Below are 23,915 nucleotides of genomic sequence, written 5' to 3' on the forward strand. Positions count from 1 at the left end.
TGGATTTGTGTACTTTTTTATTCACACTTTAAACATTTGCCTATACACACTTATTCAGTTTCTCTTATTTTTCAGGGTTGACTTTAAGGCTGATGAGATCAAGAGACTGAAGCTGTAGTAACTTGATAAAAAAGGTGCATTTATAACAAATAGACACAAGTGAGTATTTCTTTTAGAGTAAATATAAGACAAACTGTAAAAGCTTATAAACTTTGTATTATTGGTATCATGGGAGATATTTGTTTTCTTTTTTCTGTAATTTTCAAGTCATACAAAATTAGGCAAAATTTATTTATAACCATACAGTCTGTATACTTAAATGCTTATATACTGCAAAACACATTGCTTACAAGAATTTTTTATTGTATAGGTGTGCATATGTGTGAAAAAGGAGTGCATGTGAGTGTAATTACTTTTAATCTGAACTCCATGTTTCAGTCTTGCAAAGTTTTAATTCATCATTAGTGTCATCATTTTTATTCCTCCTCACTTAACTTGCTGTGCATACTTACTAATTTCTTTGTAAAGCACTTTATATTCTTTTAGAATAGTTAGAAATGTACAATGTGTTGTTTAGAAAAACAGATGTTAAAAAGCTTGTATTATGGAAGTATGATAATCAGTTAAGGACTATCAAAAATATAAAGATAACATGTAAATGAAAGCAAGTAGATACTGTACCATACCTGCCTGCCCCAGGAGTCACTTCTATGGGTCTCCCACAACACTCAGGGAGCTAACCTCATCCATTTGGCAGGACCACAATCCATAAAGTAATAGGAGATGCTGGGTTCTTACTCATTTTTAGAAGGGTCAGTATAACATTTTGAATGAGACAGTTTTCAGCACTTAGCTAAAAACAAAGAAGATGGAGGAAAAGTGAGGGAGGAGACACCATGCTAGTTTAATCATTTCCAAATGCATTAGCAGACAACCTAAGTGAACACGTAAGCACTTGCACTAGTATGTATGGTAAAAACCTGGACGTTGAGATATATGATTAGCTGTGTATTAATCTCTTAATAGTTCTGACATATTTTCGCATGAAGATTGATAGAGATTTTCAGAAAAGGAAATGATATGGGTAAGAAGAGGATGGTGAAGGCAAATGGTCTTGGAAAAGTTTTGTGTAAGGATATTCCAGGAGAGATTGAGTGTAAAATGGCAAAAAAGGTGAGAGTAAGTGAGGCATGGGAAGTATTTGGGGAAGCAGTGCTAGCATGTGCAAGAGAAGTATGTGGCATGTACAAGGTGGGAGTTAGGCAGGTGAGAAACGGGAGTAAATTAAGGGCTGATGAAGTAAAGTTGTCAGTGAAAGATAAAAGTTATATTTGTTGGCAGTACTTACAGAGAAGGAGTGTGAGATATACAAGAGAAAGTGGAAGGAGCTCAGGAGGAAGGTGCAGAGGCTGAAAAAGAGGGCAAATGAGAGTTGGGTATAGTAAATATCAGCAAACTTCAGGGAGGTTAATAGCATGAGAAAAATAAGAGAATATACAGAAATATCATTGAGGAAGTGGCAACAGGCAATGACAAAGTGATGGGAGTGAATACTTTGAAGGTTTGTTGAATGTGTTTGATGATTGGGTGGCAGATGTATGGTGTTTGGGTTGGGAGGTTTGAAAAGTGGATTGGTGTAGAAAAGAGAGATGGTGAAAGCCTTGCACAAGATGAAATGTGGCAAGGAGGCTGGAATGGATGGTATGGCAGTAGAATCTCTTAAGAAAGGGAATGACTGTTGTTGATTGGTTATTTAGATTTTCAGAAATATGGATCATGAGGAGGTGTCTGAGGATTAGCGAAATGCATGTATAGTGCCAATGTATGAAAGCAAGTGGAAAAAAGGTGACTTTTCAAGTTACAGACGTATAAGTTTGCTAAATGTACCTGGTGAGTTATATGGAAGATAGGTGACTGAGAGGGTGGTGATATGTGCAAAGGTTTTACAATAGAAATACAAAGTAGAGAGATTGGGCCCCATGAGAATAAAGAAATGAGACTAAGAGGAAGGGCCTTGTAAGCAAAGTTTTCCTCTACAAAATGCAGAATCAGATTATCATTCAAAGAAAAGACCGGAACCTGCATGTGTGACACTTATTTCAAAGGTCCACCCTACCATATCAAAATCAAATCTTATTTTTCTGTACTTATGATACTCTCTTTACCTGATAGCATCTCCTGGTAAATTATATGGGAGGGTATTGATTGAGAGGGTGAAGGCATGTACAGAGCATCAGATTGGGGAAGAGCAGTGTGGTTTCAGAAGTGGTAGAGGATGTGTGGATCAGGTGTTTGCTTTGACGAATGTATGTGAGAAATACTTAGAAAAGCAAATGGAATTGTATGTGGCATTTATGGATCTGGAGAAGGCATATGATAGAGTTGATAGAGATGATCTGTGGAAGGTATTAAGAATATATGGTGTGGGAGGCAAGTTGTTAGAAGCAGTGAAAAGTTTTTATCGAGGATGTAAGGATTGTGTACGTGTAGGAAGAGAGGAAAGTGATTGGTTTGAATGTAGGTTTGCGGCAGGGATATATGATGTCTCCATGGTTGTTTAATTTGTTTATGGATGGGATTGTTAGGGAGGTGAATGCAAGAGTTTTGGAAAGGACAAGTATGCAGTCTGTTGGGGATGAGAGAGCTTGGGAAGTGAGTCAGTTGTTGTTCGCTGATGATACAGCACTGGTGGCTGATTCATGTGAGAAACTGCAGAAGCTGGTGACTGAGTTTGATAAAGTGTGTGAAAGAAGAAAGATGAGAGTAAATGTGAATAAGAGCAAGGTTATTAGGTAATGTTGGGTTGAGGGTCAAGTCAATTGGGAGGTAAGTTTGAATGGAGAAAAACCGGAGGAAGTAAAGTGTTTTAGATATCTGGGAGTGGATCTGGCAGCGGATGGAACCATGGAAGCAGAAGTGAATCATAGAGTGGGGGAGGGGTAGAAAATTCTGGGAGCCTTGAAGAATGTGTGGAAGTCAAGAACAATATCTCAGAAAGCAAAAATGGGTATGTTTAAAGGGATAGTGATTCCAACAATGTTGTATGGTTGCAAGGCGTGGGCTATGGATAGAGTTGTGCGGAGGAGGGTGGATGTGCTGGAAATGAGATGTTTGTGGACAATATGTGGTGTGAGGTGGTTTGGTCGAGTAAATAATGTAAGGGTAAGAGAGATGTGTGGAAATAAAAAGAGTGTGGTTGAGAGAGTAGAATTATGTACATGTGTATATATGTGTATGTCTGTGTGTGTATATATATGTATACATTGAGATGTATAGGGATGTATATTTGTGTGTGTGTGGACATGTATGTATATACATGTGTATGTGGGTGGGTTGGGCCATTCTTTCGTCTGTTTTCTTGCTCTACCTCGCTAATGCGGGAGACAGCGTCAAAGCAAAATAAATAAATAATTATTATTTTCCTGAATTACCTCTATATGTATTGTACAAATACAGCCTTTCCTTTTCATATACTCTTGCCTCCTATAGTTAATGCAAATTTTTTTTTTTTTTTTCATACTAACACAAACATTTCTTCAGGAAATGGTTGATGCTTTACCGTTGGGTCATCAGAACCAAGAAATCAGAAATATGATAGAAACAAAATATATAAAGATTCTGCTTCTGTCATCTTAAAACTGGATGTGTGTTGCATAGAAAATAGCAACCATTAATTTGATAGGAATGTAGCTTTACAGATACTTTTGAGAAATATAATTATTTTATTAGCAATATATTTTTATAAAAGTTCACGTGGTAGGTATTCTTTCAATCAGGCACTTTATGTTCATATGTCATATTCCAGGTTTTGAACATCTCTGTAAATTTCTGACCTGAAATAAGAGTATTCATGAAAACTGATATAGTGCTCCTTTCTTTCAACACCAAGATTCTGTCCCAACAAATCATCAGTGTAAGCGGTCCTTTGTGATTTCCAGCTTGACCTCCAATACCCTTCGTCGTGATCTAACCTCATCCCAGTCAATGTAACAGCCTTCAACATGTCTCTCTCCTCCTCCTGACATGTAACCTGTGCGACCATGTACTATTCTCAGGTTGTCGAAAGTCAAGATTGTACCTAAGGAAAAAGTTTACCATGATTATAAATTTGGCATCAAATATTCACAGAATTCATTGTAAATTTCAGTACTGAATCATTATTACTGCTCATGGTGCTTGGATGTATTGATTATTCTTTTCTGGCATAACATAAACCAAATGTCATCAGTAATGGTACAACAGTGTAGCTGCATCTTACATCTCCATAACAAAGCAAATGCTAAGGCTAATTGAGATGATATTGTATATCCACTTACACATCTATAATGGTATAATAATAATGTTTGATAAAAACAATCTTCATTATTAGAATAGCCATCACAAATACTGTTTGCTCCCACAGCAAAGTATCCATGATATTCCGAGGGAGCATTTAAGTGAGGTACAGACACTTTAATATATGGTACAAGCAGATTCATCCCCTGCAATGTTATGTGCCTCATATATGAAATCACCAAGGACTGCTTTGTGCCTCATTTGAAGTTTAATGGTTCCCTCCCTCATTTGAATTCCCTACTAATGTATGATTTTACCTCTTACCCATAGATAACACTTGTAAATTAACAACACAGTTTCTACATGTTCAGGCCCTGAAAACTCAAAATCTTTTTCACCCCATCCTTCCATCTCCAGTTTGGCCTCCCCTTTCTCCTTGCTCCCTCCACTTATGCATATATCACCTTTGTCAACCTCTCCTCACTCATTATCCATATGTCCAAACTATTTCAGCACACCTTCTCCAGCCCTCTCATCCACACTCATTTTATTACCACACCTCTTCTTACCCTTTCTTTACTTACTCCATCATAGCACCTCACACCACTTATTGCCCTCAGACATTTCACATCCAACCCATCCTCATCTATAACCCACGCTTTCCATCTTAATATACAAAATTGACAACTACTATACCTCCAAACATACCAATTTTTGACCTCCCAGGTAATAATCTCTCCACACATTCTTCAGTGCTCCTGGAACCCTCCATCCTCATGTGAAAGATTTGTTAATACATAAATAGTGCATGTAATATATTTTTCATACCTGTTCGCTGTTTCCTGCATTAGAGTGTTAACTTCACCTAAACCTGAGCCATAATTTATTAACAGTTTACTTCCATGGTCCATAAGTAGTGGCTGAAATACCCATGCCTTTGTTACACTCAAAGTGAAATGAAATCTTCATGTAATATGTTATATGGGGCACATGAGGAATTTTTTTATTTGGTCAGTTAAATGAGTTACAAAACCCTAACCCTAACCACAGTGACATCGCAAGGGCCTTTTCACAGCAGCAAGTGATGTAGTGCTATAAGTGACAGCAATACTATATTTACTGTCTGGGTGAACAGGGTAGAACTAATGTGTTTTATGTATGGTAAAGTGAAGACACTTGGCAAACTAAACTACAGTCCCATCCCAAAATATCATATATATATCCACCTGTGGTGCACTAGACAATTCTCCTGCAAAGAAGAGTTACGGAAAAGTAAGCTTAATGGTAATGCTTAGATGAAACTTTTCACTCTTTATCTGTTACACACTTGTTCTGTTGTTTAGATATCCTAACTACAACGTACATCACATGATGTTGGTACATGATCAACTACAAGTATCATCTATATTTTATGTATTGCATTTGAAGCTCAATGCTCTACTCACTCCTTCCTCTTCCCTTTTCCATTTCTAACATTGGCTCTCTCCTCTCACTTCCTCCTTCTTCCCTACTATAAATCATTACTTACTTAGCCGTAGGTCATCTTAGATTATAGCACCTAGGTTTTTTATATACATTTTGCATCTTTAAATATTCATGTTGTAGCTTATATTCTTGTTTTTATTTATATTCTTGTTTTTATTTCTCCATGTGTAAAACTTTGCACATATCTGTATTAGAATTCCTTTGCTATCTGTGGACCAAGTCAGTTGGTAAGTACATGTCAGCTTATAGATCCGTTTCCCAACTTACTGTCATATGGAAAATTTGATACCTTATAGCATAGTATAACATTCTATTTTTATGATTTAATTATCTATTACCCTATAGCCCTCTTTATGTTTTTTTACAGCTTCAAGGCTGTGCTATAATCAGAAGTAAGAAAAGATGAACTCTTTTAGAGCAGGAAGTTTCTTGATGAGTTGTACTCCCATCAGATTCAGACATCTCCACAAGTTTCATAGCACTTTGGAGAGTATCTGTCCTTTTTATTGAAATAAAGCTTCTTGTTATCATTCTATTTCTAACAAAAAGAAATTGTAGCAGTGGCCTGGAAAATCAGTGTCTAATATTTTGAGGGCTAGGTTTTTACCAGTCCATGGAAAATGAAAGTACCACTAAATGAAACAAGTCTAGCACTAATGTATATATTTTCAGAGAGAAGTCCTACTGCTGTGAAATATTCCACAAGATAACATACCGGGTATCATCTTGAACTGGAGACAATAATGAGGATGAGAAAGAAGGCGGTGGTAAGTGACCATAGCATCATACCATGAAGCTACTATCTCTGGCGGAACAGAGAAAAATGAGTCACGTTGTGGCTGACTCATATTGATGCGACAGATCTCACCAGTGTCATCAGTGCTGTAGGGAGGTACCAATAGTTAGACACCAGATTTGGAATGTTTTACCCTGGGAATATGATAACACATATCAATTTTTGTTTCACTGTTCACCATGCTATAATTCAATCTATAATTTAGAAAACTATATCTACAGATAAAATGCCTTTACCAGCTGTAAACTAAGAAAGTATTTGAAGAATTTCCACATACTATGATCCCTAGATATCTTCTTGCATTCCAGTATACTAAAACTTTATTAAAAACATACTTTGTTCCCTCATTCTGTCTCTAAATTTGTTCTTCCTATGTGCATATTCTTACTTTCAATCCTATAAACATCCATTAAAAATTATTTATTAATTATACATCCACTATTTCAATGTCCAAAATCTTAACACTTGTTGCTTTATCATCCTGTAACTCCCTCTATATAATATATGTATTTCTTACTGCAACATCACATTTTGAGATACCAACTCAAAAATAACCTTTAGGTTTGTCTAGTATGACATCAACTAACAGTTGGAGACTGACTTGCATCCTGCTCTTCCTACGACAAATTTTGTCGTGTGAAGAATATATTTTAGTTTCCCTAAATGCCAAGAAACAAACAGCGAAAAAAGACCATACAAAAAGTTTCAAGTGAAAAAATATGATTTGTGTGATGGGTCTAACTTTGCAGTAAATATATTTGCCACATTCATTTTGTAACTTCATCTACTAGTTCATGAACTATCAGAGATTTATCAAAGTATTCTGGGAAAGGGTCCTTGGGTCCAAAGTAGAAAAACTCATCGAAAATACTGGAGAAAATTGGGAATTCTTAAATGTTTAGTATGTTGAGATAGGGAAAAAGGAATACTAACTTCATATCTCCTTTATGTCTTTGAAGACAGCTAAAAGGGATTGGAGAAGGAGGCTGAAAATCCTACCTTCCTATATCGTTACTTTCCAAAATGAGGAATAGAGGAAGGAGCCAGGCAAGGATTTTTCTCTTCCTTTTGCTAGCTCACTAAGGTGGGAAGTAGCAAACAAGTATGAAAATATAATAATGTGATATAATTTTCTTATTCTGCAACATAGTGTGTTTATTGTGCATCATGCCATGAGTATTTTTTTTATCTTTCACAAATCAGTAGTCTTTCAATCCACTTTCACTATTGCTGATCATATCTAGCATTAAAAATTTCGGTTCACATCATATTTTCTAACTGCACTTTGTTTTCATAAAAAGGTGGGGAAACTTTAGAATATTTTCAAATGGAGGTAATGATGATCATTCTCCGAGAGAATGCTGAACACTGTTAAAACCCACAGTGACATAAATGTATTTCTTGTTTACATATCTTTTATTACTTCCCACTACTTGTCTTCTTAATTTTATGATGCTTTCTATTTTTCTTTTGAATATACTTGTATAGGTAACACTCGGTCTTAGCAAATACCTTCCCAAGTAGATAGCAACTACATACTTCTTTGATAGCCTAGCTTAAACAATATAGGCGATCCCCACAGAAGGACGTTTCACAGAGCAGTGTTTCATGATAGTGACATCGACAAGTCAAGCACAGATTCATAGAATTACACTTAAGATTTTGTAATAGGACAGATTTGATGAAACTTCATTTATTTTCAATAGTCTTTTATGAATTACTGAAATTGGTTGTAAGTTATTTCATTTATAATGCCTCATAATGATATTAGAGCAAAATACAGACAGTCACATTTTGAAAATTAATATTTTTTTATGTGCTATGTGAGATCTGCTTAATTTGTAAACTGTATTAAAATAGTTAAGTAATAAACAAATACATCAGTAAACCAATATCACATACTGAAATTGATAAACTTTGGAAGGCTCGACAAACACTTCACTCCACCACCACCTACCTCAGTCCCTCACCACCAGCATTTTCAGTAAGATTTATTGGATATCATCTGAATTATTAGTGAAAAGCCAACAGCTGCTGAATCAGAGAGTTTAATGTATATCATGGCAGAGCGTGGAATACTGATGGTAAGCTATTTGGTATAGTCCAAAGATGAGAATTAGTTTGGGGAAATTTTTTGGCCTGGAATGTAACCCCCATTATAGCATGAGTTCAGTTTCTCAATACAAAGACATGCTGCTAGAATGACAAAGCACCACGAAGCCAATCATTCTGTGAGAATCCCCAGTACTTCAACTTCTCACCTGTGGATGAAGCCATATGAATACTAAAGAGGGCATTTGCTTGGTGGAGAGTTAAGATATTTTATCCCTCAAAATGAATTGTATCAAATTCAGCACCCTTCACCTATTGTAAAACATGCGAAGCTGGGTGATGCTTGGTTACATGATGTTATAACCATACAGCAGCTGGCCCTGGCCAATAAAATCTCAATGCAGGAGTTTGATAATAGCTTGACACCAAGATTTGATACAGAATGCATATCATCAACAGAATTACAACTTCGGTTAATACTTATCTAACTCACCATATCACAGGCTTGTGCATTATTTTGTAAAATTCTCCCACCTCATCAGTACCAATGTCAAACCAATCAACAGGTGTCTGTGTTAGGATGTGATATTTCTCAGGATATAATTTCTTAAGCTCTTGAGCAACATGAACAGCATCAGATACAAGAGATTCTCCACCATTGCCCTCGTACTGGACAATGCAGTGAATGAACTGTACCTGAAAAACTCACAAATGAAATATCTCTGAAAGTACTTTTAAAGACAGGAGGTAACAGTGGAAACATCTATGAAAGTATTGAGAAGGACAGAAAGTAATAGTGGAAATATCTTTGAAGGTACTCTTAAAGATGGGAGGTAACAGTGGATTAATATCTTCAACTGCATAAAGCTTCATGAATTTAAACAGGACCCTTTGCATAACATACAAAAATACTTCATGAAACATTCTGAAACAAGTAATCATCCTAAACATTATTCACAATACCTCTAATAACAGAAGATACTTACACCAGGCTTGTATTCATAGTATGGTAGGTCAGTGTGAAGTTGCAGCAGACCACTGAGGTAGGCCACATTGCTGGGATCAGGCTTGGCCTTCACAGTGAAGTCTTCCCTGCATCAAGATGTGGTGCTAAAATATGGATTTTCATTTTTCATGCTCGGTTCATACAAATATTATACATTTTTTCATGCATATTTGCCTTATCCCACATTAGTGAGGTAGCATTAAGAACAGAGGAGTGAGCCTAAGACGGTATATCCTCACTTGGCCCACCTCTCCATTCCTTCCTTTTTAAAATTATAAATGGGAGGGGAGGATTTCCAGCCCCCTGCTCCCTCCCCTTTTAGTTGCCTCTACGACATGCAGGGAATATGTGGGAAGTATTCTTTCTCCCCTATCCCCAGGGATAAAATATTTTTTATTTTTTTATTATTATACTTTGTCGCTGTCTCCCGCAACTGTGCCTTAATCAAGGCCATCTCAGTAATGCTCTAGGTATTTGGGAGTGGACTTGGCAGCAAATGGAACCATTGAAGCAAAGGTGAGTCAAAGGGTTAGGGAGGGGGTGAAGGTTCTGGTAGCAATGAAGAATATGTGGAAAGAGAGAACTTTATTTTAGCAAAAACAGGTATGTTTGAAGGAATAGTAGTTCCAACAATATTATGTGGTTGTGAGGCATGGTCTATAGATTTGGTTGTGCGGAGGATAGTATATGTGTTGGAAATGAAAAGTTTGAAGACAAAATGTGATGCGAGATGGTTTGATCAAGCAAATAATGAAAGGGTAAGAGATTTTTGGTAATAAAGGGAGTGTGGTTGAAAGAGCAGAAGAGTGCAACTAAAAGGTGTGGAAGAAGGTGGCTGGAAATCCTCCCCTCCAATTATTACTTCTCCAAAAGAAGGAACAGAGAAGGGAGGTCAAATAAGGATTTTCCCCCATAGGCTCGGTCCTCACTTCTTAACTCTACCTCGCTAATGCAGGAAATGGCAAATATGCTTGAAAAAATATCCCTCGGGTTAGGAGAGAAAGAATACTTCCAAAATATTCCGTGTGTTGTAGAATGTGACTAAAAGGGATGGGAGTGGGGGGCTGGAAATCCTCCCCTCCTGTTTTACTTTAACAAAAGGAGCAGAGAAAAGGGCCAAGTGAGGATTTTCCCTCTAGGGTTCAGTCATCTGTTCCTGATGCTACCTTGCTAATGTGGGAAATGGCAAATAAGTATTGGGAAAAAATGGAAAATATATACTAAAAAATGAGCTTGGTACCCATTTTATTGACCAACCCTTAGGGTTGGATGAACAGCAGGGTTGACTGTGGACCAACAGCCACAACCAGGATTCAAACCTATGAGCTTAATACTGGGTTTGTCTGTGAAAGCGTAACAATCAGGAGTGCTAACTGTTATGCCATGGATCTTCACTTAGGTTAGCAAATATGATACATTTGAAACTATTGATTAAAATGCAGCATGTAAACAATAGTTTCAGTTTAACATATCTGATAATTACTTCTTTGTATATGCATCTTTCTGTCTCTTTTAATTGTTTGCAGCACATGGTTACAAGTAAAGTATTCATATTGCAATGTTTATTACATGTTTTATATCAAGAGGATCTACAGTATGTTACGATGTGCTTCTTAAAGGTAAATTGTTCCTGTAGTTAATATCGCAATTCTTAAAAAATGAGAATTTCCATTTTTATTTTCTTTCTCATGTCTATCAGAATATCATGGTACCTGTAGTGTTCAGTTTAATTAATGTTGTAGGTTTGCAAAACTCATCCAGTCCACTGCTACTCATTTTTTAATCTATTCAACCATTTAGTGAAACCAACTTGACTTTGGCTTTTGAATCTATGCTTTATCACTTGATTTCCCTCTCATGTCACCTAAGCCTTTCCTTTCATAGTAATTTCTTTCTTTAAGCTTTTATAAGTACTTTTCGGTACATTACCCATGACAGCTGGAGAATGGATGTGAGTGAATGAGGCCTTTTCTTCATCAGTACTAGGTGCTATCTCACTAATATGGGAAATGGCAAACAAGTATGAAAAAGATTTCTTTGCTCTGCTGCATCCAGTAAAATCCTCTTCACTGGCCCATGCAAAAGACTTTACACCTTTTGAATTACTAAACCTATTAGCATAATGGTTTACTTAAGTTTCTTAATGATATAGTAAGAATAAACCTGAATATGAGGATCCTTTGTCTTCCAATCCTAACATTTCTCATCAAAAACAAAGTACTTCAGAAATAACTTACCCATAATGAGTTTTCTTGATAAATCCAATCCTCTCTGCAAGTTTGCGAACTTGGCCTGGTTTAGTTGGTGCTCCATTCACAATAACAAATCCATATACTTCCAGCTGTTGCAACCATACCATCAAAGCTGTGTCATCAATAAGAAGATCACCAAATGATGCCTGAGGAAGGTCCTCGAGTGCTTTAGCTCCCCAGTAGCTCCGACTTAGTCTGCATTTTCAAAGGGAAAATTCTGTTAATGTCCAATAACTATCATGTCAGAGAATATTTATGTCATAAGCTTTTGTGTATTGTAAAAGCAAAAAACATGTAATTGCTACTAATGAATCACACCAGACACTGACCGTAATCTTTTTGCTTTTGCATGGCGCTGGATGGTATTGAATGCACGAAGGTGAAGCCAGGCAGCTAGATATGTTCCCCTGTGGCCATCGTTCCACACTACCTCTACTTCCTTACCTTCACTGAGTACCTAAAAGAATTCATGTAGTCCTTAAAAACTCATGACATTTTTTTGTTATTACTTCCAACTTGGGATATACTAAGATCTCGTGCTAATATTTGAGTACATGTGTTTGTTGGTCATTATGCCAAATGAGGAAATTGAAGATGAATACTAGCAACTGGGGACATATACAGTTCAAGAGATGGGGCTCCACAGGAGTAGAACTTTCTACCCATACAGTACAAATGGGTAATTACAATTAAGTAATAAGACATTTGTCACCACCAGAAAACACTAGCTGGTCATCATTGCAACCTAAGAAATTCTAAAGTTATCAATTTTCAAATATTTATCAACTGGAAAAGTCATTAATAAAGTAAAAGCTCTATTATTTGTAATTTGAGACAGCAGTATGTTCAAACCAACATATGTTTTCAACTTCAGCTGATAAGCAACCAGTATAAAAAAAGATTTAAAGTAAGAAAATTTGTAAAGATATTTCAAATCATGTTTGCACCATGCCACAGCAATTACAGTTCTCACCACCCACTGTTTTGTGGTGCTGGTGATTATTTACTGTCTCGCATGTGCTTTCTGGCATGGTGTTGTGTGCTGGTCTTGCACATATGTGTATTTTGTGCACCCTTAATTACTGTTTTGGACAATATACTCTTTCAAGGATTGTGCACCCTTAATTATTGTTGTGGATAGTATCCCCTTTCAAGGATCAACAATTGCCTGATAGCTCCTCAAACCTATTTACGTCATGCATAAAGCAAAAGAGGTGCATCTTAAGCCTCAAAAAGAGGAAGAAGTTGTGCAAGAGGCTGATTAAGGGTGAGTCCATAAAAGCACTTTCAAAGGGCTTCACCATTGGCATGACAACTATTTACAACATATCCAAGCACGAGAAGGATCAAAGCATTTAGTAGTGCTTGTTTGCTTATATGCACCAGTATTTCCTCTTTGTAAAATATTTACACAGTTGAAATATTAAAATTTTGTGTGATAAAAGGTGTGCCAAAACTACTGTGAGGGTTGACAGGTGGAGTAAGTATGGGTCTTGAGTGAAGTGTGCCACATTCCCACACCAGTGGGTCAGTCTCACAATTACCATTTGTGTGCAGATTTGTGCTACTTGTTTGATTTGGCTAATGTGATTTTCCTATAACCTGCTGTGTTTGTGTGTGTGAATATAGCATCCAAACATCAAGCAACATCTATCCCAGACCAGCAGTTAATTGGAAGAGGATCTTTCTGACCCTGGACACAAATCTAGAAATCATACAACATGCTTATTCTGGTGAGTGGGTGGCAGCACAGTAGAAAGTGTGCTAAAACTTCAGTGAGGGCTGGCAGGGTAGTAAGCATGGGTACTGGGTGGAGCATACCACATTCCCACCAGCAGGGCAGTCTTGCAGTTACCATCATTGTGTGAGTATGTGCGCTACTTATGCAATTTGACAGTACCTGCTAATGTGATTTTTCTGCAACCCCGTGTTTGTATTTGTTAACAACAAAACACCCAAAAACATCTACCCCAGAACCAGCAGTTAAATGGAAAAGAACCTCTCTGTCCAACTCACTCATGTATTTAAGTTTCAAGTCAAATTTCTAAGTGTTCCAATCACATCTACAGTTTTTCAAAGCACACATCTGTTTATATCTGACTGCTTTTACAAAGAGTGTGTAATGTTTGTTCCTACCCACTCAGATTATTTTTTTTTTCCTACACACTCAGATAATAAGTAAACACAGTTCCTTCAGGTTATAGCTATGCAACATTATTGTTCTCTTGTGTCTTGCCACAAATATATACCCCTAGTAAGGGCAAGTCTGAATTAGTGTAACTGGCTTCATAACTGTCCTTGTCATCAGTTTTCAGGCGAGACTGTTGTTGATGGTTAAACTGAGGTGCAATCAAGCATTGTGAGTCCCTCCACAATTAAGATACTGATTGCAAAAAGCTGAGTCATGGCATCCACTGCAAAAAATGCACCTGGCATTATTGGCATTCATATTGCCAAGCCGTGCCCCAACACTGGCGGTTCCCTTGGGAATTTGGTCTCCATTAGAAGCATTCCACCTTTTGGGGAAAAGAGCCAGAAACAAAAGAACTTATCCTGTAACCATCCCCTACCGTAGAGTGAAACTAAACAAGTTTCTGCTGGCCCAGGTAAAAAGTGCATTTTCCTCTTGTAGTTGTAATACAGTTTAAGTTGGAAATTATTAATACTAACATATGTGTTTATCACATCCACTAGTATATGGAGTTTAACAACCTGTCTATTGTATGGGTGTCCTACATGTGTGGTCTTTGATACCTTATTTGGGTCCTTTGTGTTGGCATTAACTGTCTTTCCAGTATACCTAGGTCAAAGCTGTAGATTCTTGTGTTCCATAGAAAATTTAGCATACCAAGCCACCATTCACCCAGCTTTATGTGTCTTGGGGTGCTATAGCTTTTACCAAACAGACTGAAGGGGGTAGGGGCATCCATCCACATTATCAGTAACCACAGGGTTCCAGCAAAACCTTCACAAACTGTAAGCTGCATGGTCTCCCAGATCTATTTCTCATCTTACATGACATTTGTAACTCCCGTCCAGTTGTTTACCCTTCTCGTTTGTTACCAGTTATCCCAGTTATTCTGTTACAGCAGATTTCTAAATCTTATGAGAAAAAGGAATTTAAAACTGAGGAACCTTTCCTAATCCACCAACCTGAACAGAGGTGGGCTGGGTATTTAAGTCTAGGTTGTCAATCAGATGAGTTCGTGAGTTGGATGGTGCATGGAAACAGGAAGGGCAGCGACAATTATCTCGTAACCATACATAGGGGAAAATGTCTGGTTTTCCCTCTCCCCAACTCACCTGCAATGAGAAATGTCTACTTTTAAGGATGTGATGTTTTACTGTTACATCTGAAAATAGAACAGATTTATAATGTAGGTAAATTTCATTCCAATGAAAGTCATCCTGTTTCTTCAAAGTACACTCTAACGTCTAAAATTTGGTATTCCAATACCAAAATCTAGCATTAGGGCTCGGTGAAACCACCAGTACTTTGCCTCCTATGTTGTCCATTAACACTACCTGAGTCTACATTTTACATTTAAGTGCAGTAAATAGTTACGGTTCAATTTTTTTTTCTTATGTAAATGTCTAATGGAGAAGGTAAAACTCCACAGGTTATCATTTATTCACCTTACTATCAAGTCCTCTTTGTGCTCAGTGAGATGTTGCTTGTGTTAACAAAAGCCACTGCTCTCTTCTTTTGATACAGTCCAAGCAATCACAAATTAATAGTCCACTACTCTGTTTTGAATGTGTTGTGATTGTGTCTGTTGCACTTACTTCTTTATTTTTTCTTATAATGGCATCCAGCAATACTCCAAGATTCAGTGATGAGTGTAGTGGTGCTAGTTGTATAAAAAAGTAATTTCTGTTTACACTTCTGCAGAAAGTGGAAAAGTTTACAAAGTAATGTATGTGACCATTTTCATGTTAGTTCTTTAATGATTTATGGTGCACAGAAGTAACATGAAAAGTTGCTGAAAGTGACATGAATAAGGGCATTACTCTGTGTGGATGAAATGTTTTACTTGCCCTCTGTCTTTCCAAAGGCATCAACTTTAGTGCAACATGATAACACTCTTGTTTTTGTCATCTGTAGGCCTTCCAGTTTTTACCACAAGTCTGTGAGTTTCTGATATCTCTCACTATCACAAACATCTGTGAAGGGACTTATTGGTGTGTTGCTGTTTAAATTCCTTTGTATTTATGTTACTGGTAACTTCTTTAAGAAAATAGATACGTTCCTGAAAAGTTGGCATTTAAGTGAAACTCATTTTCCCACACACTCCCATCGGATGCATTCCTGCAGGAAAAGAAATTCAGTTTCAAGACTTATTGGAAACCTTCTTGATAATGCAGAAGACATTTCATACACACATATTTGATACAGTTTTGATAATGTTTTAATAGAAATATTTCCAAAAATGAGACAAAAAATATAAATAGAATTTTTACCACTAGGCAGACACTAAGGCTACTGTCACTTGCTTTGAATGGTTTTGGAGATAGATAAGTGGGAGGAAGAGGAAGGGTCAGTAGAGTCGTCTGCCTCTCCTTCTGAGTCATAGTTTCCTTTCGTATACACTAAATTTAGTTAGGCCTTCTGTGCTTTATATACTAGGCATGAATTAAGGGTGCGTGTGAGTGATGTACCCAGTCCACCCCCATTATACTGGAAATGGAGAGCAGTACATTAGTGTAAGGCTGTAGTTTATGGGTTAATTGTCTGTTTTATCAACATGAATCAGTCAGGAGGAACTACAGAAAGGTCTGAGTGGCCAAGTTGTGGGTAGGGGAATCTGGTTTCTGTGCATTACATATGACTGGAGAACGGATGTGTGTGAATGATGCCTTTTCTTTATCTATTCCTGGTGCTACCTTGCTAACATGAGTCACGGCAAACACGTATGAAAAAAAGAAAGAAAAAATATTTATAATTAAACAAGGCGTCAAGACTTTCATCTGTTTTGTAGATAGAAATCTATAAGACAGTGATTAAAAATGCCATTGCAATATGCCACCCTAGTTCATTTATTATGCAATTTCCTATTGCTAATTAAGTCTGCCCACACGTTTTGGGACTGAAACAACAAAATCTAGCAAATTCCCCTTTCCAAAGTTGATTGATTTGAGACACAAACCTTAAAGGGCAGTCATTATAATCTGATGTGCTCTTGGAGAATGGCAGCATTCTATAACTGATGGGCTACATACATTCTCTTGCCTGTTTAAATAAACAGCTTATTGTTAGTAGCCTATAGAGGTCTCATCTGTCACAACTAATGTGTTTTGAACAAAAAATCTGCTCTCAGTACCCCAACAACCACCATTGTGAGTGCATGGCTGTCGACTTGCAAGTCATGTGTACATGGTAATTCCGCAGGAAATATATAGGTCATTTGATAGTCTGTATGGAGATAGGTAATACATATGACTCAGTTTATGAGAAAAGTGAAGAGGAGTAAAAAGCAAAAAGAGAAGAAAAAAGTGACTTGGAGAGTTATCTTAGTGGGATTACATTAGAAGAGGGAGGCATGCATGGGAGACTTTCTTACAGAGTCATGGTTGTTGAAAAAATTACATAATTATGCACTAGAATTTATTTATGTAATCATTGGTTAATGAAGGACTTTGGTAACAAATGATAGGTAAGGAGATAGAATATTTCTAAAGATTAACATCAATATCCTTCCTCCACTTGCCAATATCTGTTCAATTATTTCTATAATGAAAGGTGCAATATTTCTGAATGTTTTCATATTTTACACCACTAATTCTAAACCTTTGTGTGAAATTACATTTAAAGAAACAAATCATTCAGTATCCTCCTCACACTTACTAGCCAATCTTCCTCACACCTAATAATAGAGTAAAATGTGTAATGTTTCTGAATTTATTCTTAGTTTTTCACCATCAGCATCATGCCTGTTTATGAAATTTGAGCAAGGTGCAAAAGCAAGCTCAGTAGGAAGGGAGAAATATCATTCCCACTTCCTCATCTCTCTTATCTGGAGTTGTCAGATACATTATCCATGCTGCTTCTGACCGCGCACTTAGCAATAATTAAGCCAACACAAAGTTGTTAATATAACTTTTTCATGTATTTTCTGTTACTTTTGAATCCTAACCTATCTATCATTTCATAGTTTTTTCACTCCAGTGGAAATTCCAGAACCGACCTACCTGCCATTTAAGGGTTATGAGTCTAGGCAATTCCTGTGCCATTCATAAAAATACCATCTTAGTTTTGTACATCAGTACCATACAGTTACACCAGAACATAAATTTCATGAAATCCACTGATATCAAAATGGTATAAGCTTCAGAGGCTTTTCACTGTTTTCAAGATCTGTCCATCATCTTGCTTATAAATTGCATTATGAACATTATATCATTCATGATATCATGCTGTAACAGCACTTGATTTATTAATACCTCTAGCATGCCTTTGTTGTGATTCAAAGTAACATCAGCAACTGTCACAGCAGGTATGCTCTTCACTGTCTGTTGCTTTCCACAGACTCTTCCTACTTCTTTAACCATGTTTACTTCCTTGTCTGGCCACATATTTTTCCCTCCATGTTTGGACATACAATAAGACCTTGAGCTGGAAAGAATGAAGAATGAATTACTCAACAGAAGTGGATGATGCCTTTAATTAGGCACAGAATTGCAATAATAATAACATAGGAAACCCTTATTATCCAGCATCCTGCTGACCGGACAATTCTTGAACCTGGAATTTCCAGTATTTTCCTGTAATATTGAATGTTACTGTAACCAATGTTCATACTGTACAATATTATCCAGCATATTTTGGCTGGCTCTCAATGCCTGCTGAAAGTCAGTGCCAAATCCTTTTAACCAGCTTACTCTGGTGTCATATCCGACACCTCATAGGTCCCACGTATCCCAGATAATAAGGCTTTCCCTGCACCTCACACAAAGCTCATTTGCCATTTGCTTTGTAGTCTGAGAAAAATCTCCTGTGTGCAGAGACTAATTCATGTACTCTGCATAATGTTAAGGAAGCCTTAAGGATGAGTTATAAGTCCTATCTATAAAATAATGACAGGCCCTAATGTTTTCTAGACTGTTTTAAATATATATATCAGCTCCAACAATGTTACATGGTTGCAAGGCATGGGCTATAGATAGGGGCGTACTGAGGAGGATGGATATGTTGGAAATGGAATGTTTGAGGACAATATGTGGTGTGAGATGGTTTGATCGAGTAAGTAATGAAAGGGTAAGAGAGATGTGTGGAAATAAAAAGAGTGTGGTCAAGAGAGCAGAAGAGGGTGTGCTGAAATGGTGTGGACATATGGAGAGAATGAGTGAGAAAAGATTGACAAAGGAAATATGTGTCAGAGGTGGAGGGAACAAGGAGAAGCAGGAGGCCAAATTGGAGGTGGAATGAAAAAGATGTTGAGTGATCGGGGCCTGAACATACAGGAGGTGAGACGTGTGCAAGGCTTAGAGTGAAATGGAAAGATGTGGTATACCAGGGTCAACGTGCTGTTAATGGACTGAACCAGGGCATGTAAAACATTTGGGGTAAACCATGGTCTGTGGGGCCTGGATGTGGATAGGGAGCTGTGGTTTTGGTGCATTACACATGACAGCTAGAGACTGAGTGTGAACAAATGTGGCCTTTTTCGTGTGTTTTCCTGGGGCTACCTCACTGAAGTGGGGGGTAGTGATAGGAATGGATGGAGGCAAGCGAGTGTGAATATGTACATATGAATATATCAGTGACATAGAAGTGACATTCATCATGAAACTTCACAGCAAAGTAAATTACTGTTCAACATACAAATCCATGCTTACTTGATCAAAGCCCATGCTTTGTCATTGTTTTAGTTTTATGCCCTTTTTTAATTTAGCAATATCCACTGTAGGGCAAAAAAAAAAAAGACAACATTAATACTGAAAATTGGTGCCACTGTAGATCATTTTCTACTCTTTAAAATGTTCAGAGCAGTTTCTTAGGTTTGTTGATTTTTCATTTTTTTTTTACTTATTTTGTCGTTAACCCATACTTTCTGTGATCGTCATAGCCCCCCTTTATCAAGTTACCTATTGTTGTATATAAGAAAAAAAGTACCACATACAGGTCTTGCTGTAATACTGCAAACACACCCTAGAAAACTAATGTAAATAACATTTCACAGTCTCGGTCCCTAAGTCATTAAACAGAAAAATATATTTTGTAGAGAACATTCCACTTCCAGTAACTCACTAGCTTAACTCAAATGGGTCACCCTATTTGGGAAATTTTACAGAGCATGATAGTGCAGTGCACTATCCTAAATGCCAGAGTATTTCACCTTTATCAGACTTAAATTATGACACTCTTAAACATTCCTATTAATCAAAGGAGAAAGTGTTCCTCTGACCTGGTTAGGGATGTAAATGATACACTGATGGCCTGGAATCCAGAAGAATAACAGTTCCACCATCTTAAGGAATGACGTGCTACACCCATCAGACATAGTCCTCGCACAGCCTGCATTGCCTCCGATTTGGAACACTTCCCTAGTACCTGGATTGCAATAAATATACATTACTTATTACACCCACACCACAGAAGAATGCTGTGTATTTACTTTCCTTTTTCATTCATAACTGCTTCTTGCAACTTAACATGGTAGGGTCAAGAAGAGAAAGACAACAACTTATTTCACTTAACTACTATCTAGTTGTTCTGTATATTAACCCTGAAAGCACAGCCTACCATCCACAGCTGAGATCCATAGAATCCTCTACTCCTTAACCACTTTATGTACCATAGTTTAACCACTTTATTGTAGAAGTGATCTAATGGTATTCAGTCTATTCATCGCACCGGTGTTCAGGTTAATGGTGTAGGGAGTGAAGTCAAATGTACTGAGTGGAAGTGGTTTACCATTCAGGGTTGTAGGAGGGTGCAGGTTGGGTTCACATCTGTCTAAGGTTGAAGGTGACACTTAGTTTCAGTGAAGATGCAGACATACTGGTTTGGGTGATGTAGTACAATATGTATGTTACTTGAGTAGTGTTATGATGTTGAGGGCATGCTATTATTTAAAAAAAAAAAAGTTTCCCCTTTGTGGGGGATCCTATGGCTTCACAGCTATACTGTAATCAGAAGCAAAGAAATTATGAACTTTAGGAGCAAAAAGTCCCTCAATGAGATTGCCGTTAATCCATTAATAATGCTATTTACCAAGGATGACTTCATTTGCTATGTAACTACATCCAGGAGTAGTTTGGTAACACCTTTGTAAAGTTATGTATTTTTCTTTTCGTTGCCATTTCCCGTGGTAACGAGGTAACATGAAGAACAGATGACGGCCTTACAGGGAAAAATCCTCACTTGGCCCTTTTCTATGTTCCCTCTAGGAAAAGTAAAACAGGAGGGGAGGATTTCCAGCCCTTCTTGTCGCCTCCTACGACACAGGGAATGTGTGGGCAGTATTCTCTCCCAATCTCAGGGACATATAGACTGAATCTGGGTATGTAACGCGTCCGAGGTAAACTATGGAAAGGTCTGTGGGGCCTGGAGGTGGATAGGATAGGTAGCTGTGGTTTCGTTGCATTAAACATGATAGCTAGAGAATGGATGTGAGTGGCTGTAACCTTTCTTTGTCGGCTCCTGCGATTACCTCCTTAACGCAGGAAACTGCAATCAAGTGTAAAAAAAATATATATACATAAATATATTCCTTTTACACTTGATCGATGTTTCCCGCATTGGCGAGGAAGCGCAATAAAACCACATTTTCCCATGGAGTTATATTATCATAGGTACTATATGTATGTGCACTGTATATATATATATATATATATATATATATATATATATATATATATATATATATATATATATATATATATATATATATATATATATATATATATATATATATATATTACATATAGTATAACCATCTTTAGTAATGCGTTCGTCTAAATGATAGATTAGCGAATCTTTGTTCTCAGGTGGGTGTTTAGTTCATAAACTTGTAGCAGAATTTCTACTTGCAGTCTCGTATGTTTATGAAGGACGGATACCGAAGAAAGTAGAAGGTGCGCTTTTTGGTAGGCTTCTTAATGAATCTACACAAGCTTTTTGGTCAAAAAATGCAGCCCGTGTCGAGTAGACCCTACCACATCCGTAAGTACTTTTCCAAATGGGTCTGTTTTGTCTTAAAAATATTGTATATTACCGCTCGGATTACATGAAGTAAAATTCACAGTTATTGAAAACAATATTAGAAGGAACTTATGGTTTGATTGTCATTTCGTGAATCTTGGTTAGATATGAACAAGAGAGGTTTCCTCATTAAATACTCAAGTCTAGGGTACACTCTGCTTAGGGATAGGGCAAACAAATTAGGTGATGGTGTCCTATTCTTTGTTAGTGCTCATTTAAATCTCATCGCAAAAAAAAAAAAATGCTTTATCCGTAGGGAATGTCGACTTCATTTTGTACAAATTAAAGATTAACTACATAAGAAAATATATACTCTATAGGTCCCCGCTCAGACAACAGACGTAGGTAGATTTTATGATCAGGTAGCAGAATTATGTAGTGAACAAGATTCTACCCTGGTTGATTTTAACAATGGTATCTGAACGGAGAATCCCTCTCCAGTAGTACTAGTTGTGGACTCTACCTTGTAAAGTTGCTTAATAGTGCCTTCCTCAAATTAATCAAGAAATCTTGCCACGAGATTATATTAGATTTTAGTCATTACTACAAATGAGGATCATTGATAATGGAGAAAAGTTTGGTATTAGTGGTCACGGACAAATTACTTTTGAGGTGAAACTCGTGTAATTTTTTTAAAAGGTCAACGTGACAGTCGCAAAAAAATTACCTGAACTTAAACGTGCATATTCTGTTGATCTTCACATTGCTCTTGACAGACAAACCTGGGATGATAAGGTCGATAAAAATGACATGAACGTAGTCTGGAAAAGGTTTGAAAAAAAAGAAACAATGTAGTATAGAAGGCCTGTTTCTTAAAACAAAGCCAAGGTTGTTAAACTTAGAAATAAAGTACCTGTTTTCTATGACTAGCTTACCGAAAACTCGGAAAATCCAATAACCAACATTATAGGGTAAGCTATGGAAATTTGTATAAAGCCAGTCATACAAAATAATAAACATCAATATGAAGCATAGTTTGCTGAAAATAGCAAACGAAACCCCATGGAGTTTTACAGCTTTAGTGCCATCACCCGGTTCGGAGGTCCATTACTAACAGAAAACGGTACATGGGTTTAAGACCGAAACCATGACTAAAATATTGAATTACTTTATTATATTTTCTTCAATTGCATTTGTGATCAGACAACCCATGTCCCGAATCCAGTTTCATTGATAAGAGAGGGGAACGTTCTTCAACAAATTAACTTAAAAGCCGAAGACAACTTTCACCAACCAATGAAATGGAAAGTAAATAAGCAGATAACCATACATGCATGAATATATACAATGAGTAACAATTATGGATATTCCTACAAGTGTCATGAGCGTGTGTACACTTTCCATCATTAATTCACATTTATTCTTTTGTTTTCCATCTTTACTTGGTTTCTGTGATTGTTACCCAGCTTTCCACATGTTTACAGATAATCATTCTTACTTGTGAATTAACATATGTGCCAATAACATCTACTCTATTCTGGGTAAATATGATTCCCGGAGATATAACTGAAGACATAACCACTGAGGTACTTCCTCGTGTGCAGAATATACCCTTGAAACGCTAACATGTACCGCCAACAAAACAAATTAGGTCTGATCCTTCCTTGAAATTGTTGCTGACAGGGTCCTCTCTTCATTTCAGAACGACAAGTCTCTTATGATTAACTCTGTACCTGTTTCCTAAAGCCAGTGTCAGTCATATGATCCTAACGTTAATCTTATGCTTAAAGGCAACACTTCTCACCGTAGTCAATATAACGTTGGCAGCTCCCTCCTCACCCGGGCACTGACAACAACTGGGTGCAGAGACTCCCAGAGGAGGGAACATCTTGCCGTCATGAGTTT

The 23,915-nt window shown here is 37.1% G+C and overlaps 2 protein-coding genes across 8 annotated transcripts in view; one reads left to right on the plus strand and one right to left on the minus strand.

The window, feature by feature from the left end:
- The window catches only part of Cog4 (conserved oligomeric Golgi complex subunit 4), a 38,801-nt gene extending 30,839 nt beyond the window's left edge, over positions 1 to 7,962 (plus strand). Inside the window, exons 17-18 of the mRNA XM_071676987.1 lie at positions 76 to 159; positions 6,433 to 7,962. Coding sequence (XP_071533088.1) covers positions 76 to 118 — 43 coding nt within the window. The 3' untranslated portion in view covers positions 119 to 159; positions 6,433 to 7,962. The remainder of the gene's footprint in view (positions 1 to 75; positions 160 to 6,432) is intronic.
- LOC139757023 (gamma-butyrobetaine dioxygenase-like) lies at positions 1 to 23,915 on the minus strand. Of its 7 annotated transcripts, none has more exons than XM_071676988.1 (10): positions 23,815 to 23,915; positions 20,272 to 20,417; positions 18,308 to 18,479; positions 15,020 to 15,169; positions 12,196 to 12,323; positions 11,852 to 12,061; positions 9,595 to 9,700; positions 9,102 to 9,304; positions 6,476 to 6,642; positions 1 to 4,078 (listed from the first exon to the last, which is right to left on the minus strand). In XM_071676988.1, the coding sequence occupies exons 1-10, from the start codon at positions 23,896 to 23,898 to the stop codon at positions 3,909 to 3,911; spliced, it is 1,536 nt and encodes a 511-aa protein (XP_071533089.1). In that variant the 5' UTR covers positions 23,899 to 23,915; the 3' UTR covers positions 1 to 3,908. The 7 variants fall into 7 exon arrangements, with proteins under 7 accessions (XP_071533089.1, XP_071533093.1, XP_071533090.1 ...); XM_071676992.1 differs by lacking the exon at positions 23,815 to 23,915 and adding an exon at positions 21,215 to 21,334; XM_071676989.1 differs by lacking the exon at positions 23,815 to 23,915 and adding an exon at positions 21,134 to 21,249.

Source organism: Panulirus ornatus, chromosome 24 (genome assembly GCF_036320965.1).
Source record: "Panulirus ornatus isolate Po-2019 chromosome 24, ASM3632096v1, whole genome shotgun sequence".
Lineage (NCBI taxonomy): Eukaryota > Metazoa > Arthropoda > Malacostraca > Decapoda > Palinuridae > Panulirus > Panulirus ornatus.